The following is a 14,680-nucleotide window of genomic DNA, read 5'->3' as shown; positions in this document are numbered from 1 at the left end:
AGAAGTAGTAGGGTTTGGTCTGAAAAAAAGCCAGAAATGCATCTAAACCCAAACTGCTTGCTCTCCAGGAGGAAAGAGAAACTGAGTGGTTCAGCCCCCTCCCCTTGCTTGGCCGAAGTGTGGAGAAAGAGGGGAGCGGGGTTGGAGGGATCCTCCAGGCACAACTGGATGCCCCAGGGAGGGCTGGGCCAGAGTAAACACATAAGGGCCTTGTCCTGGAGCCAAGTGCTAGAGATGAAATGCAGGACCTCCTGCATCCTGTTAACTTAAGTCCCTGAAATTGCCCAACTCTGGACTTGACTACCCATTAGCAGGGCTGTCATGTGGCTGCCAGCACTTGGCGGCCCCCAACGGCCAAGCCTGAGCATGACATGTTCACGATGCTGCGGAATTTGCAATCCACAGAGGCTCTAGAAGCCCCAGCCTGGAAGGCGACAGGCCAGGTTTCCTCAAACCTCTGGTACCACAACGTAAGGGCAAATTCCTGGCTTCTGGGATCTGGACCATGCCTGGGGGACTCCAGGGCACAGATTATGCATTCTGGAACTCAAGGAAGGTCCGGCGTCATTGTGGACTCGGAAGCATGGAAGATTCCAAGAACCCAGCTGGAGGGGCTGGGGTGTATGGCTCAGGGGCAAGGACCACGGGCCATACTGAGCATTTGGAATCTGTAGTAGGGGGCAGCATTATGCAAACTGAGGACACACAAGATGTGCTGCGTGGGTAGGTTTTCCATAAGTCAAGGCTCAGCAGAAAAGGTTTTAAATTACACCTGTTTTCCCATGAAAATTATCTCATAGATATACTTTTCCCACTCAGTAAACAGCGGGCAGTACGTAAATTGAAGCTCTTTACAATCCATGAGTCCCCTGCCGCACTGCATTCTAGAACCTGTAAAGTAAACAACAAAACATGAAAGCCGACACTTGTTCTCACGTTCGCCATCGTCTGCTGCAAGAGCTTGCGAGCGTGGGCCTCCTGGCCCTGGCCCAGGGACACGAAGCGGGTTTCCGTTTTCAGTCGCTTCCCCAAGGCGATGATGGAGTCCGTGGGGTCGGACCCCATAGACAGGAGACAGACAAGGGGCGTCCGCGGGTCGGATTCCTCCCACGTCTTCTCCAAGTCCAAGATGACCCCTTCGGCATAGCTCTCTCCCATGGAGTCCACGATGTACTTGCGGGCCTGCCACAAAAACGTGCGTGAGTCACCAAAACTAGTTCTGAATCCTTCCTGCGTACAAGGCGGCGTGGTTTCCAAAATTCATTTCTGGAGATGATCATAACGATGTCCACTGTAACCCTGGCCAGCTAAACAGGGCAGAGACTTTTATAATTACAGATTTACATTTTTTTTCATTTGGTCATTTTTTTTTTTTTTACTGCTATGGTCTCTCCGCCTGTATTTTATCCCCATATTACCTAGTAAAATGGCAGGAATTTGAGCCTTGTTAGAAACTCCAAAAAAACTTTTGTAGATTTTTCAGATTGATATGTAATAATTACTATGTTGTTATTATTATTAAAGACCCTACTTTGATTAAAATGTATTCCAATCATCCAGGTTAGATTTTATGGTCCCTATTTTACTTATGAGAAAACGGAAACTCTGACAGTGCATCATCCTTGCCACCAGGCAACTGAATGTCCCCTGATGGGAGCTGTCACGCTCAGACAAATGCTGAGAACCAGCCGGTGCTGCTCATGGGGAACAGCGGTTGAATGTGCCTACCTGGTAGACCTTCTAGTACACTCCCCCAAAAGGCACCTGGTTGAAAATCACACAAGGAATCTAATGCGAGAATAAGAACTTTAGAGGAGAGAACGCTTTTCCAGAAAGGCCTGCTAGACCCGGTTTAAGACTTGTGTTTATCATAAGGGCCATGGTAATCCATTAAAGGAAGGGCATAATCACACTTCTATTTCTTCTAGAATATAGAAGATGGACGAGAGTGGACAAGAACAACTACAGGAGATCAGTCAGGAAGCCATGGCTATTGTCAACCTACGGATGGCAGACGCTGGGATGAAGGTGATAAAGTTCAAAAGGAGTGTGGAAGACTTAAATTTCAGCAGTGAACCGAATAACATATTATATGAAATAATAATAATAATAACGTGAGAGAGAGAAAGAAAATAAGAGAGAAGGAAGGAAGGAGGGGAGGAAGGAAGGAAAGGACAAAAAGAAGTAAAGAAGAAAAGAAAAAGAAAAAGAAAAAGAAAGAAAAAGAGAGGGAAAAAGGAACTACTGAAACTCTTACACCAACCCAATAAAGCAATTGTTTGACAATTCATTGGGGCAGAATAAAAGTAATGAAGTTGAGAAGGAAAACTGAAGGAAGGGTGACCTCACTGTCCTGAGTTGCGAAACTCATTTTTCTTATCTCAATAAATCATAAGTGTAGTCGTTTGCACTAGTCCACAGTGCCTAAGTGGACTTGGAGATGGTTACTGAGTGTGTTTTTAACGCTCCCTCTGGAGAGTGAAAGGGAACATTTCCCACATTCCATTACAAACCTGGCCCATGGTTACTCCTTAGAAGCCCTTAAACATTCAACCTAGGCTGAATATTAGACTTGGGATTTTAATTGTCAAGGCAAGGCACGACAAGTCTTTTTAGCGAGCAGATTTCCTTGATGGTAGGCAGGCTGATTAAAGGTCTTCAAAAAGATGGATCTTTTGGAGGCAGGATTCACATTTAAACCCTATGTACAACTCAGAGAATTTTAGGCCAATCTTTATTCTTGCGCCGAGGGTTGTGACACTTTCTGAGAAATGACAACAGGTTGCAGAACACTGTGTTTCCCTTCTAGTCTACCCGCCACCCCAGCACCTTCACATTCTTCCCACCTGAGGGAACACTGCTTCACTGCTTGCAAAATGCAGCAGCCATTTCATTTCTGAGTTAATATAAAAATGATACAGAAAAATAATACATGACCTTTATGTTATACCTGTCTGCCAACGTTAAAAATATGGTTTTCTCATTCACTCTTTTTGTACCTTTTAGACCAAAAAATATTATTAAATCACTTAGCCCAAATCTATACCTTGATATATTTATTTGTTACTTTTCCATTTTTTGCATTTTATTGCTAGAAAACTACATAGAAGCCTACAAGAAATTGCTCGCTGGGATTAACACTTTAAATATTTCTTTACATTTAAAAGGACACTGTCCTTAAAATTTTCTTTTTCTTTAATAGATATTTTTTTACCTGGGCAATGGTTCTGTCGGGACACCACGATCTGATAAGGAGAAGACGTCTAAAGCAGTCGAGAGACTTGTCATAGGCATTTGGAAGTGGTTCCTCCTCAGGATTTTCTTTATCAAACCAAATTTTCCACATTTTCTCATTTCTTGATATCTGAAAATACAAGGAGATAAAAATATGTCACACCGTAGGAAAACCTTTTAGGAATAGTACACAGATAGTTTTCATCAAATCTTCTGACCATTCCAGACATGCATGAATGATATCCTTTGATTATTTTTTTAAATTTTATGTTCTAGTGCTCAAAGGTTAAAGAATTTACAATCGAACGCGATTTGCTCTAAAGTTAGTCTGTATTAACACCGGCCTACATCTAGCTTCTGAATACAGAGAGTCCTGGGTTGTTTAATTTCTTGTATGTCTTTGTCGTAAGAAATTTGTAAAGAATAAAGAAGTCAATGGAAACTCATTTTCATTATTTTAAGGAAATATGATTTGCTCCATGAAATCTTCTCATGATGAGGAACCCGTCTTGGGACAACAACAAAAGAGGCATTCAATACATGTTCTTTTTTCATTATTGAATGAAATTTTTTGGTCAATACTCTATTAATCTATAGGGATTTGAAATATACCACTTAATATCATCATTAAATAATCAGACACTTGCTTCCTTTAGGCAAATGATAAGGAGGTAAAAAACATAGTCTGTTATTCTTTGAGGCTTAAAAATCAAAGAGAGATGAGCATCACAAGGGCGAGTATCTCAAAACAGAACAAACAAGTAACATCTGCAGATAAATATGATCATATATTCTCTAGTATATTCCCTTTGATTAAAGCCCCAAGTGTATTTCTTAGCAGTCTAATCAAAGGAAAAAGCATTCCAGGTTTATATTTAGAAAGTATCATGTAAGAATAAAAAATAATAACCTCATTCAATCATGAAAGAGTATATAATGTGGAGAAATTTCAGGCATAAGATATAATTTCCAGACAATAACAACTTCGATAATAGATAATGATCCAGGAAAGGTCACTAGGAGTCATCCTGTGGAGGAATAAGCTAGGGGGACACTGAAATCTCCCAGGTGAAAGTTATTTAACCCCAGAGAATGGTTTTTACCCTAACTACATGGTAATCATCAGTTGTAAGCCAAAACATGAAAATGTAGCAGAACTTAAGCTTTTGGTCAACTTAAAACGGGGAAGTCAAGAACCAACCTTAGAATATTACCTAGCTTAAAAAAAAAAAAAAAAAAAAAAAAAGCCATCAACTTGCAGCCAAATAAATTCATCTTGCTGTCAATGTCACTTTGCTAGTCATTTGATTTTCAAAAACCTGTTTCCTGGCTTGTCCCAATTCAACTCTCTATGCTCAGCTCCCACGGTCCCAATACAAACACGATTCACCAGCAACTGGCTGATAACGGACGGGCAATAACATCTAAAGATAAGACGCCAAGTGTCCACATTAGATTTACACCCGGATGCCTAGCTAAATCAGTACAGTGGAAGAAGCAGGAGAAGAAGAGAAAGAACAAGAGGGAAGAAGGGATATTTAGCATTGAGAGGCAGGCTGTTCAGATTTCTTTTCATTTAATCTCTAGAAAGAAGGCAAAACCTCCTACACGTATCTAATTTCATCTAATTGAATCTATCAGTTTTTCCACTTGTGGATCTCCGACTGGTGATACTGACATATGGCACAGGGCAGTATTAGTTAAACTTCCTGGGCAAATAGCTTCTCCCTGTAAGACCAATCTGCAGTGGGTGGAGTATGCTTTATCAGAGCGTGAGTGAGCTGTGAGCAAGAGCGAGCACAGGTCATACCATTTTGAATGACAGTATTAAGAAATCTCTCACTTCCACAAATATTATAGCTGGTGGTAAATCAGGAAGGTGCTCACTGCAACATTACCTTAAGTTTATACAAAGCATAGGTTACCTGATCAAGGACATCTGAAAATTGTCTAAGTTTGCTGAGTTCCACCAAATTCAGCCAGGTCATGTCCAGAATCCATTTAGATGGTTTGGGAGGACAAGCTTTAAGGTCCAATGAAGCACCACCTTTAAAATTAAACATATAAAAGGATTAGATTTTCCTTCTTTACTATAAAACAACCTATAAAAACTAAGCAACCTTGCTTAAATTATTTTAATTTCAATGATTTTACTACCTTGATATTTTTTAAGCTCAGAAATATAAATCATAGTGATGAACGAGCTTTAAAATTTAAAGGAAAACTATTTCACCAAAACACATTTAAGAATTGGTAATATAGGTTTTGAGCCAGGCAGATGCTGGATACTGTTCAGCTCCACCTGGCCAAGGTCGGAGACAAGCCAGCTCACCTGTCTGTCTGGGCATTGTTTTCAAATACGCAAAATGAGAATAATGAACCCTGGGTACCATGATGGTTACAGAAAGTCTGAAAATATATGTGTAAAGCACACAAAACAGGATCAAGGACAAAGCAGAGGGTCACTAAATGAGTAGCTATTGTCAATATTAAGAACTCAACAATGACACAATCTCATTTTAAGGGGAGAATTTCTCTAGAAATGTCAGTAGCTCTATGTGTGTTTCAAGAGTTCTATAAATCAGGCTACTATTTACATCCATTTTGAGCACACCCCAAGGACCCCGTGCTGTATCATTTGTGTTTGCTCAATCTAACCACAACAAACACTTCCGCTGGGAACTGTCTCCCATCTTTCTGCTGATGACTTACCTAACCTGATATAACTCATAGAACTCTCACAGCACCATAAAACAAGTGACACCTTAAAAAACGTTATTGTGACCCACCTCAAAAAAACCAAATGTGTGAACAATCATATTTTAAGTCAAAGAAAGAGTTAGCAAGTCTTCTTTGGTGTAAAACATATTGTTTAATAAATAACATCAATTAAAGTATTTTAGGGAAAATATGCTCTGAGCATAATTGCTAAGAGAATGTAATCAAGGTATTTGGCTACCTTTAAATTTTTTTTTGAAATAGAGTAGGTCATAAACAAATAATTATATTTAAGATATTTATTGAGCCAAACTACCTTTTCTAGGTACCGTGTACCCCACTAAATTGCTACTTTTTGCCAAATCCATCTTAGTGTATTTCCAACAAGGTAAGTGTGGCCTTGAAGCCATTTCAATGAAAATATTAGCTCAGAAAATCAAAACAGATGGCTTTAATGCCAGGGAGCAGTTAAAGACCTAAGGACAATGGCACCATGTTGAAAAATGTCATATCAATTCCTGTGAAAACTGTCCATTTTCCAACAAACTGAAAAAAAAAAAAAAAAAAAACACACAGGTTATGGAGAAGCTGATTCACTGAAAGGAAAGCATACTCCTTGCCGCCAAAGCATTACTCACTGTTTGGTAGGCTACCTGTGTGATGACTATCTCGTCTGGCTCAAAGTGTGCAACAGGCCACAAAGAATGATTATCATGGGCAGGGGGACATATTCCTGGATAATATGGCACCAGATTCAATGGACTCCTGATGATTAATAGCTAACATAGGAATAATTCAAAATGACTTCTCAAGATGATAGAGAATTATGCCATTCCCTTCACTCTTCAAACCCTTGCTTTGGGAAAAAGCGAGTTTGATCTTTTTAGCATAATATTTTGTAAAAATAATACATGCTTATAAGTTAAGACTTACGCACATTACACCACACAATCATAAAGCGGCATAGCTAAGGCAGACTTAGAAAGCCATCTGTGTGGACCCTTTCCCATCTTGGAGATGAGTAAATAAAAGACCAGAATCAAAACACTGTTGCTATCTACATAACATTGTCATTCAAACAAGCGATTTTAAAGTTCTTACAGAGGGAGGTCACGTCCTTGGGCAGCTCTCATCGACGTAACTACCAAAAGGCAACCTTCTGAAACTGGTTCATAAAGCGGTATTGTGGTTTGCCGTTGCATGCCAAATGCCCACAGGAAGCTGTCCAACCTCTGCAAGCCTCAGACTAGTTAAAATAAACTAAAATACTAAAAGCAATGTAACAATGCCTATTATTTGCTGAGCATATTCTATGTGTCTGGGTTTGCATAAATTGTGTCTCAATAATCCTATTAAGTCGATGTGACTATCCTTGCATTATAGTTGAGGAGTCTGAAGCTTGAAAAGGTTAAATAACCTGCTCGAGACCATTCATCAAAAAAGTGGCAATCCCAAGACATGGAAACAACCGAGTGCCCTTCCATAGATAACTGGGTAAAGAAGATGTGGTACGTATATACACTGGAATATTACTCAGCCATTAGAAAAGATGAAATACTGCCATTTGCAACAACATGGATGGATCGTGAGATTATGTTAAGTGAAATAAGTCAGACAGAAAAAAATGAGAACTGTATGATTTCACTGAAACTGCAAGCAACAAATGAAGACGACAAACGAAAACTCACAAACAACGGTTCAGTGGTTACCAGAAGGAAAAGGGAGGAGGGGGAGGTAGAAAAGGATAAAGAGAGTCAAACATGGTGACGGAAGAGATTTGACTTTGGGTGGTGAACACTCAATGCAATATACAGATGATGTGTTATTGAATTGTACATTTGAAACCTACAGGATTTTAGTAACCAATGTCACCCCGATACATTTAATAAAAGACATAAGATTTTTTTAAAAGTCGCAAGCCACTATTTTCCCATGGAGTCTTCATAACACTAAATCCCATGTTGGTTATCACCATGCCAAAGTGTAACCACGTTACAGTATTCCAACCGGACCAGGCTGCTGTGTTCAATGTTATTTCCATGGGGAAATGCGCATCGTGCCTGAGCTGAGGTTGCCAGAACAGCCTCCCCCCAGGACAGCTCAGTCAGATAGAAGATCAGAGGGTGGGGTCAGAAACCAGCATGAGCGAAGGGCTCTTGTAGAGGCCGCTCCCCCCACACGTCTCTATCACGAGGGCTGTCCCTCCAGATGGCTCATCTTCCATGTGCTCAGCTTTAGGACACTCGGAAAATAAAGAAACCTAAGGCGCAAGGGTGCCTGAGACAATGGAGAAAAGGAGGGAGAGGGAGGGAGGGAAGGAGGGAGAGACAGACAGAGGAGAGAATCGTACATAAATCATACTTTTCTAAGTTCAAGTCTAATAAGTCTTTGTTGCTATGAGATGGATATGCATATGCATATATATGTATATGAACATGAATATGCATTTGTATATACGTAGGACTATGGACCTACACACCCCCAGGCATAGCATTTGCATATCCACACATGCTCCCTACTGGCCCCATCAGGGTCCACAAATCTACTCTCCAGGTTACGTTATGAGCCCCCACCCCCAAGACAAAGTTGTGTCTTATATTTAAAAACTTTGCTTAGAAAGGTATAATAAAACCATGTAGATCCCCAACATCATTTCCACAGTTATTGCAAATATTTACTGTCCAGGCAGGCATTCAAGAATGTGATAGCGCATTTCTGTTTCCGAGCCTTCCACAGGCTGCCTTATTCCACTGGCGCAGGGGCCCCGTCCATGCGCAAAGCTTCATGGATGTCCACACAACAAGCTATACAGTCGCCCGCCCACTCTGCCACGGCCACCCTGCTTGCTTTGCTTTCCCTCCATCATACTGCTTGCTTCCACCAGAGGCCTCGATGCCGGCTCCTGTTCCTTCAACACGATAAATGTCCCCAGGGCCAGCGCCCCCTGCTCCTTCAGGCCTTTGCTCACCTGTCCAGCTCTCAGAGATGGGTCTCTACTTCGAGACCCACTCCCATATAGAATTTTAAACTTCTCCTACCCAACACGCCTTGTAACTCCCATCTCTCCTATCCTGCTGTGTTTTTTTGTTCCATAGTGCTTACTAGCTTCTCACATACTACATAATTTACTTATTAATTATTTTTATCTGTATGCTCCCCCACACACACAAGAGCAAGATTCTTTTTCTTCTTTTTCATTGTTCACTGATGTGTTCCAGTGCCCATTCTGTGCCCCAGTACACAGTAGCTTCTCAATAAATATTCTTACAATCAATGAAGAAATAAAATATCTCCTGGAAATGCAATCTTCAAAGAAATGCAGGGAAACTGTTACAGCCAGAAGGAAACACTGCACGGGACCCTCATGACAACCCCTACAACTACACTGGTGTCCAGTGCTTTCTCCAGCCATGCTGACCTTTAATGAGGGTGAGAAATTCCTCATGCTTGACCCGGTTCCTCTGGAGGTCGATCTTTAGGGTTAACAGCAAGGTGAACAAGAATTTGTGCTCTTCATACAGACCCCGGGAGGCGTACTTATAGACCTCGTAGGTCATGCATTCGATGATATTAGCAATCCTCTTGCTTGTAATGGGGCTCTTGACAGACCTGGAACAAAGAACATTTAAATGAGGCTTACCGCACTGCCTTTTTCAATTTCCCATAAAAACGTGTTGAATGGAGAATAAGTAACTTTGGAGGGCCGATACTTTTTTTTTTTTTTTACACGTCAAGGATAAGCCTCCTAAATCTAAAATAACAAGTATCCACTCAACATGAAATGACAGAGTAGAGTCTTCCACGTTGTCTAAATCAATTTTCCTGCAGGGCATTATCACTCATGACAATGTCCTGGGAATTTCCTTGTTTAACAGAAACACGTGAAACCACAGGAATCAATCAGTGGATGAACAGTTGGTGGAGCTTTCTCCGAGCATAATATGACACATGAGAATGATCTGTTAACACACCGGTAATTATGCTAATCTTAGAGTTAAAAAATGATAAGAGTAAGACTCAGCAGCAAAGGGAAAAGAAGTTATAAATGTAAAGTCATCATTCTGGCCCACAATACAGAATTCAGCTTGGCTTCCTGAGCCCAGACGCACCTGGCCAAGGAAAGGTCAAACAAGCCGAGGAACTGGCGGAGTGAAGTCTGATACATCTCATTAACCAAGCGCATCTCCGTGATGAGGAAGTAAAGGATGCTGCCTCGCGTGGCGACTGGAAGATAAAGAATAAGGCTGCAGGTACCAGGGCGAAAAAGAAACGGCTCAGGCCCAGATCAGCCTCAACGCTCAATGAAAACAAGTTTCACTTTTACATCTTATCAATGACCCTGTACCAGCAATGGGAGTCTAGAGTGATGTTCATTCTGTGTACTTAAATCTTATTTATAGGCTTTGTGTAAGTAGTCTGCTATTTGTGTTCATCAAACGGCACTTTCCATTTTAGAATTTCTAGATCCCTTATAAATACATTTTACTATTTTTTTGTTTTTGTAGAATAAACACCTAAAGGGATATCGAAGGTTTTAAAACACAGTATGTTGTGTGGGCACCGACAAGGGCCTCATTCATTTTTACGTGTCATGAAGAAGCCATTCCCAACCCTGGCCTTGAGCTGGCAAAACAAGGCATCTCAAAGCGGATGCACCTGACTCTCCACCAGTCGACGATATTGTTTCAATCATTTTTCCAGGAGGCATGATAACTTACTCAAGGAGACTGAATGCTTTTAGCAGGTTCCTCTAGTAACCAAGGAACAACACCGATTTGCAAACTGGTGGATAAGACAAGAGTTCTCACGAGGCCAGAGAACTACCTTCCTGATACAAAGACCGTGGACGAAACACTGGCTTACTATTGCCGAAGATAACTAGTGAACAGCCCACAAACGCTGCACTAATGCCTCAGATTTCACTAAGTTATTGTCACATGTTCTTTAAAAATTCTCCCTCTTTACTTTCTAGTTTAAAAATAAGTTCAGAGGAACCTGAAAAGTTATGCCAACTTGCACAAATTACAAGCGTCTAGTAAATTTACGTGATTGTGCAATTTTTTCATCTCAGTTTCACCGAACGGAAATGTCGCAAAACATAAATGGCCGCCCCACTTTGGACAATGATTGGCATAACGTCCTTCCTTCCATTTCTCTCATTCTCATTTCTTTCTGTCTTCATTTTCCTGTGACATCTGTCCTTCATTACCAGACTCACCAGGTCTGTATTCCTCCCGGGCTGAGTTAATTTGAATTTCTGTCTCTGCCGAAATTTCCAACTTCTGTGTCACCTCCTCAGCCGTCTTTTTTGTGTTACTCAGCACAACAATGAGACTCTCGTCGTCCACCAGGGAACCCTGGGTACTCGTCAGACGGTAAAGCAAATTATCTTCTAGCTCCTTCATCCGCCTTTTATTTGCAGTTACATCCTCCAGAAGACGAGTTCTTTCTTTCTCCAATTCCTATTAATTTGCACAAATATATTTTCTTCCTTAATTAACAGCTATCGTTTGGGCGTTCCTTAAAAAGTTAGCCTACAGGGCTGCCCTCAAGCTCCTGTACTGTAGTTTCTATTTGACTGCAGAAAGTATGGGCATCAAAATAAGAGAAGGAGAAATAATGAAGGAAAGAAGACTTGGTAGCAAATGATATGAAAGTTACCTAAAATATTACCAATATCCCCTTTACTATCTATTTCTTTCCTAAAGTCAAATCATTTTAAGTGACTTTTGTAATTACATTTAAGCTTGTTTTGAAGGCAACATATATTTGAAAATGTATTGAAATACATTTGAAGATAAATATATATGCCTCAGATTAAATATATTTACTTCCGTTTAGTTTCTTGTTTAAAAGAGCCTTGTTGTTGTTTAAATGTGACTATTTTCAACTTGCTAGTTGAAATAGTAACCAATTCTGTGAAAAGCAAGTGTCCAAAAAGTAAGGCAAGTGACCTGTGCTACCACTGCTGATACATTTAAATGAAAAAATCTTCATGGCCTGAAAAGGCGCTATTCTTCCCAAGAAAAGAGAAGATCTGTGTCTTTCCTGAAGGACCTTTATAGGTAGCCGGGGAGGGAATGGCTTTGGAAGATTACTGTCCCGATTGGCTATTTCTTCCTCCGGGTAGTTTGGAGAGGGAGAGACAATAGAAGAAAAAGAAAGAAAAGATGGGGCTGGTGAGGGTCGGGGAGGGAGGAAACGGCCAAGGCCATGACATTGAACATCAAGCCAGAGGAGGCACGAAGCCCAGAGGCTGGGAAACAACAGAGAAGGTGTGCTTCTGGCCCCAAGTCAAACTGTATGGGAAAGTCAAATTGTTATATGAGAGACTCTAACTGTGAAGCTAACAAAAGAATCAAAACATGGGAAGGACAATGAGTAAATAGTATTTAAAAACCTAGGTGTGTCTTGGTTACAGAACTGTAGATGTGAAAATCCTCTCTCGGTAACTGAAAAGCCTTGAAGTTAAAATGCAGGTTGTATCAAAATTGTATGAAGGCGCAAAGACCAGTGGCCTCAACTTTCTGTTCTAGTCGGTCAAACAGCGCTGGGTGAACAGCTGTGGTGAGGTCTGAGCACAGTGCTTCAGATCTGGGAACATTCGAGAAAAGGAAAATTCTCTCTTTAAGCAAAACAAAAGCTCAGAACTCGCATCAATTCTTAATTCCTTGAGATTCAGCAACTCAAGCAAAACCTGCTTTTATCCCCTTTGCCTCCATCTGTTATTTGGTTATATTTGGAAGCTTCCTGAGTAAGTTATTTTAATTCATTTATTTACTAGATCAGAATCTCAAATTTATTACTTGAAACTAATAAAAAAAAGTTACAAAGAAAAAAGAATCTCAAATTTGAGATAATATAGAAATTAGTACAAGCAAGTGACATATAAAAGCTACTATAAAATTCCTTTCCATAAGCAGTTTTATATAATAAAAGCAGTGACACTATGCTTATACCAGGAGATACAGTGATAAAATGAAAAGGAAATTTTTCATTTTTTATTGCTATATTCCTAAATGTACAATTTATGGATTAAGTGATCAAAAATTAAGGGGCTCCACAAAGATGAAAATGAAAACTAAAATTCTACATAAACGGCATGTGTAACCAAAATTCCAAAATCAATAAAAGGAAGCAGATGACCTTCCAGAGTTCTCATTTCTAAATATCATCCAGACTCTCATTCCCAAAGAGTCTTTCTCTTCTTTACCTTGCACTGTTAATTAAAACAAAAAGATAAACAACAGAACTCAGAAACAGATTTATTTTCTTCTCCACCACCAGTGAGCTGGTGATAATAATGTCTGTTTAGTGTCTTTATTAAATTATTTCCCATGTCAGCTCCACCAAGTTCAGGTCCTTCTACCTGCAAAGGAAAAAAATCATCTACCTGTATGCTCATCCAGAATCCTGGGCAATGATGACCTCTGAGGCCTTGATTGTATGACCAGTAAAAGCTGTTAGTTGATATAGGTGGTTTTCTCCTAATAGTACATAGTTCTCTTTGAGTTTCTGACTTGTTCTCTAGGATCAAGGTCAGAGTGAGCCTCAAGTTCAGTGTGAGCTAAGAGCATTTTTTTTTTTTTTTTGAAGAAAAGTTACTGAAGGGCTACTGGTTTGCTGCGTATTTAAAATGGTCTCAGTACATCACCTCTGGTGACAACAACAGGCTGTCTAAATCTACCCACAGGTACATCAATCAGGTCAACAACCGAATATGGCCTTGATGTGAACTTGAACAACTCAGGCATTTAAAATGACTGCCTTGAAGCATACAGAAAAGTGGTAAGTCGGTTCAAAAGTCTGCCTTCCTTGTATTCACATGCTCCGAGGTTCTGAAGCACATAAGCCTGCAGGTAGGGCAGGCTGAACAGCTGAGCATTCACGAGACCAGATCCCGCATGAAAAGGCTCCTCGCTGCCCAGTTCCCAGGACACTGGGACAGCTGCTAAATTTATGAAATCAAAGAACAGTGGTCTTTCCCTTGCGTCCTAAGTTATAGTCCCAAGCCATTCTTATTGTCACAAGAAGAATGTATACACCAGTGAGGGCACAACTCACCTGACTGAAGAGGCTTGCCATTTGTTTCAGTCACTCATTTAAGGGACTTCCTTCGATATCTGCCAACACCAAATCCCTCTCTGCGGGATCTTCCTGGCTTCCAATAGCTCCCCTCCTCCCCAGCTCTATAACATTCTAAATTGTTATTTTATGTTTATAATCACCCAAAAGTGATCATAGTCAGAGAGACTGAATTGTCACTGAAGTCAAAGGAACAATTTGGAGTTTAAAAAACGTTTTCTATCTGTGTCCATATGGCACAGACATAATCTCTTCTCGGCTGAGTCACTGGATTACAAGAAGTGCCCTGAAAGCACCAGAGACTCACTCAGACCCACTCGCCCACCCAGCCTGGGGAGATTCAGCAAAGTGAGCAGATTCAGGATTCAGTAGAAAGAACAGATGCTGCACAAAACAAAACAAAACAAAACAAACAAAACCATGCTGCTTGCAGAAATTACACTCATCAACAAAACGAAACAAAACAAAACAAAACAAAACAAAACCATGCTGCTTGCAGAAATTACACTCGTCACAATTTATCAAAGTCAAGTCCAGCAGCTCACTTCTTGCATGAGAAAAGAAAACACAGGTTACACGTTGTATTATAATGTGGTCAGGGTCATCTGGGTAAGACGACCCTCTATTATGACAGGAACACGAG

At 40.5% G+C, this 14,680-nt stretch overlaps 1 protein-coding gene across 1 annotated transcript in view; it reads right to left on the bottom strand.

Annotated features, from left to right (window-relative positions):
* DNAH5 (dynein axonemal heavy chain 5) overlaps positions 1 to 14,680 on the bottom strand; it is a 249,328-nt gene that overhangs the window by 23,077 nt on the left and 211,571 nt on the right. Inside the window, exons 70-75 of the mRNA XM_025043546.1 lie at positions 11,171 to 11,414; positions 10,062 to 10,176; positions 9,371 to 9,561; positions 5,160 to 5,281; positions 3,215 to 3,364; positions 937 to 1,182 (exon numbers count right to left, since the gene is read on the bottom strand). Coding sequence (XP_024899314.1) covers positions 937 to 1,182; positions 3,215 to 3,364; positions 5,160 to 5,281; positions 9,371 to 9,561; positions 10,062 to 10,176; positions 11,171 to 11,414 — 1,068 coding nt within the window. The remainder of the gene's footprint in view (positions 1 to 936; positions 1,183 to 3,214; positions 3,365 to 5,159; positions 5,282 to 9,370; positions 9,562 to 10,061; positions 10,177 to 11,170; positions 11,415 to 14,680) is intronic.

The sequence above is a fragment of the Pteropus alecto genome, unplaced genomic scaffold (genome assembly GCF_000325575.1).
Source record: "Pteropus alecto unplaced genomic scaffold, ASM32557v1 scaffold152, whole genome shotgun sequence".
Classification (NCBI taxonomy): Eukaryota; Metazoa; Chordata; class Mammalia; order Chiroptera; family Pteropodidae; genus Pteropus; species Pteropus alecto.
This window is presented reverse-complemented; position numbering and strand designations above follow the sequence as displayed.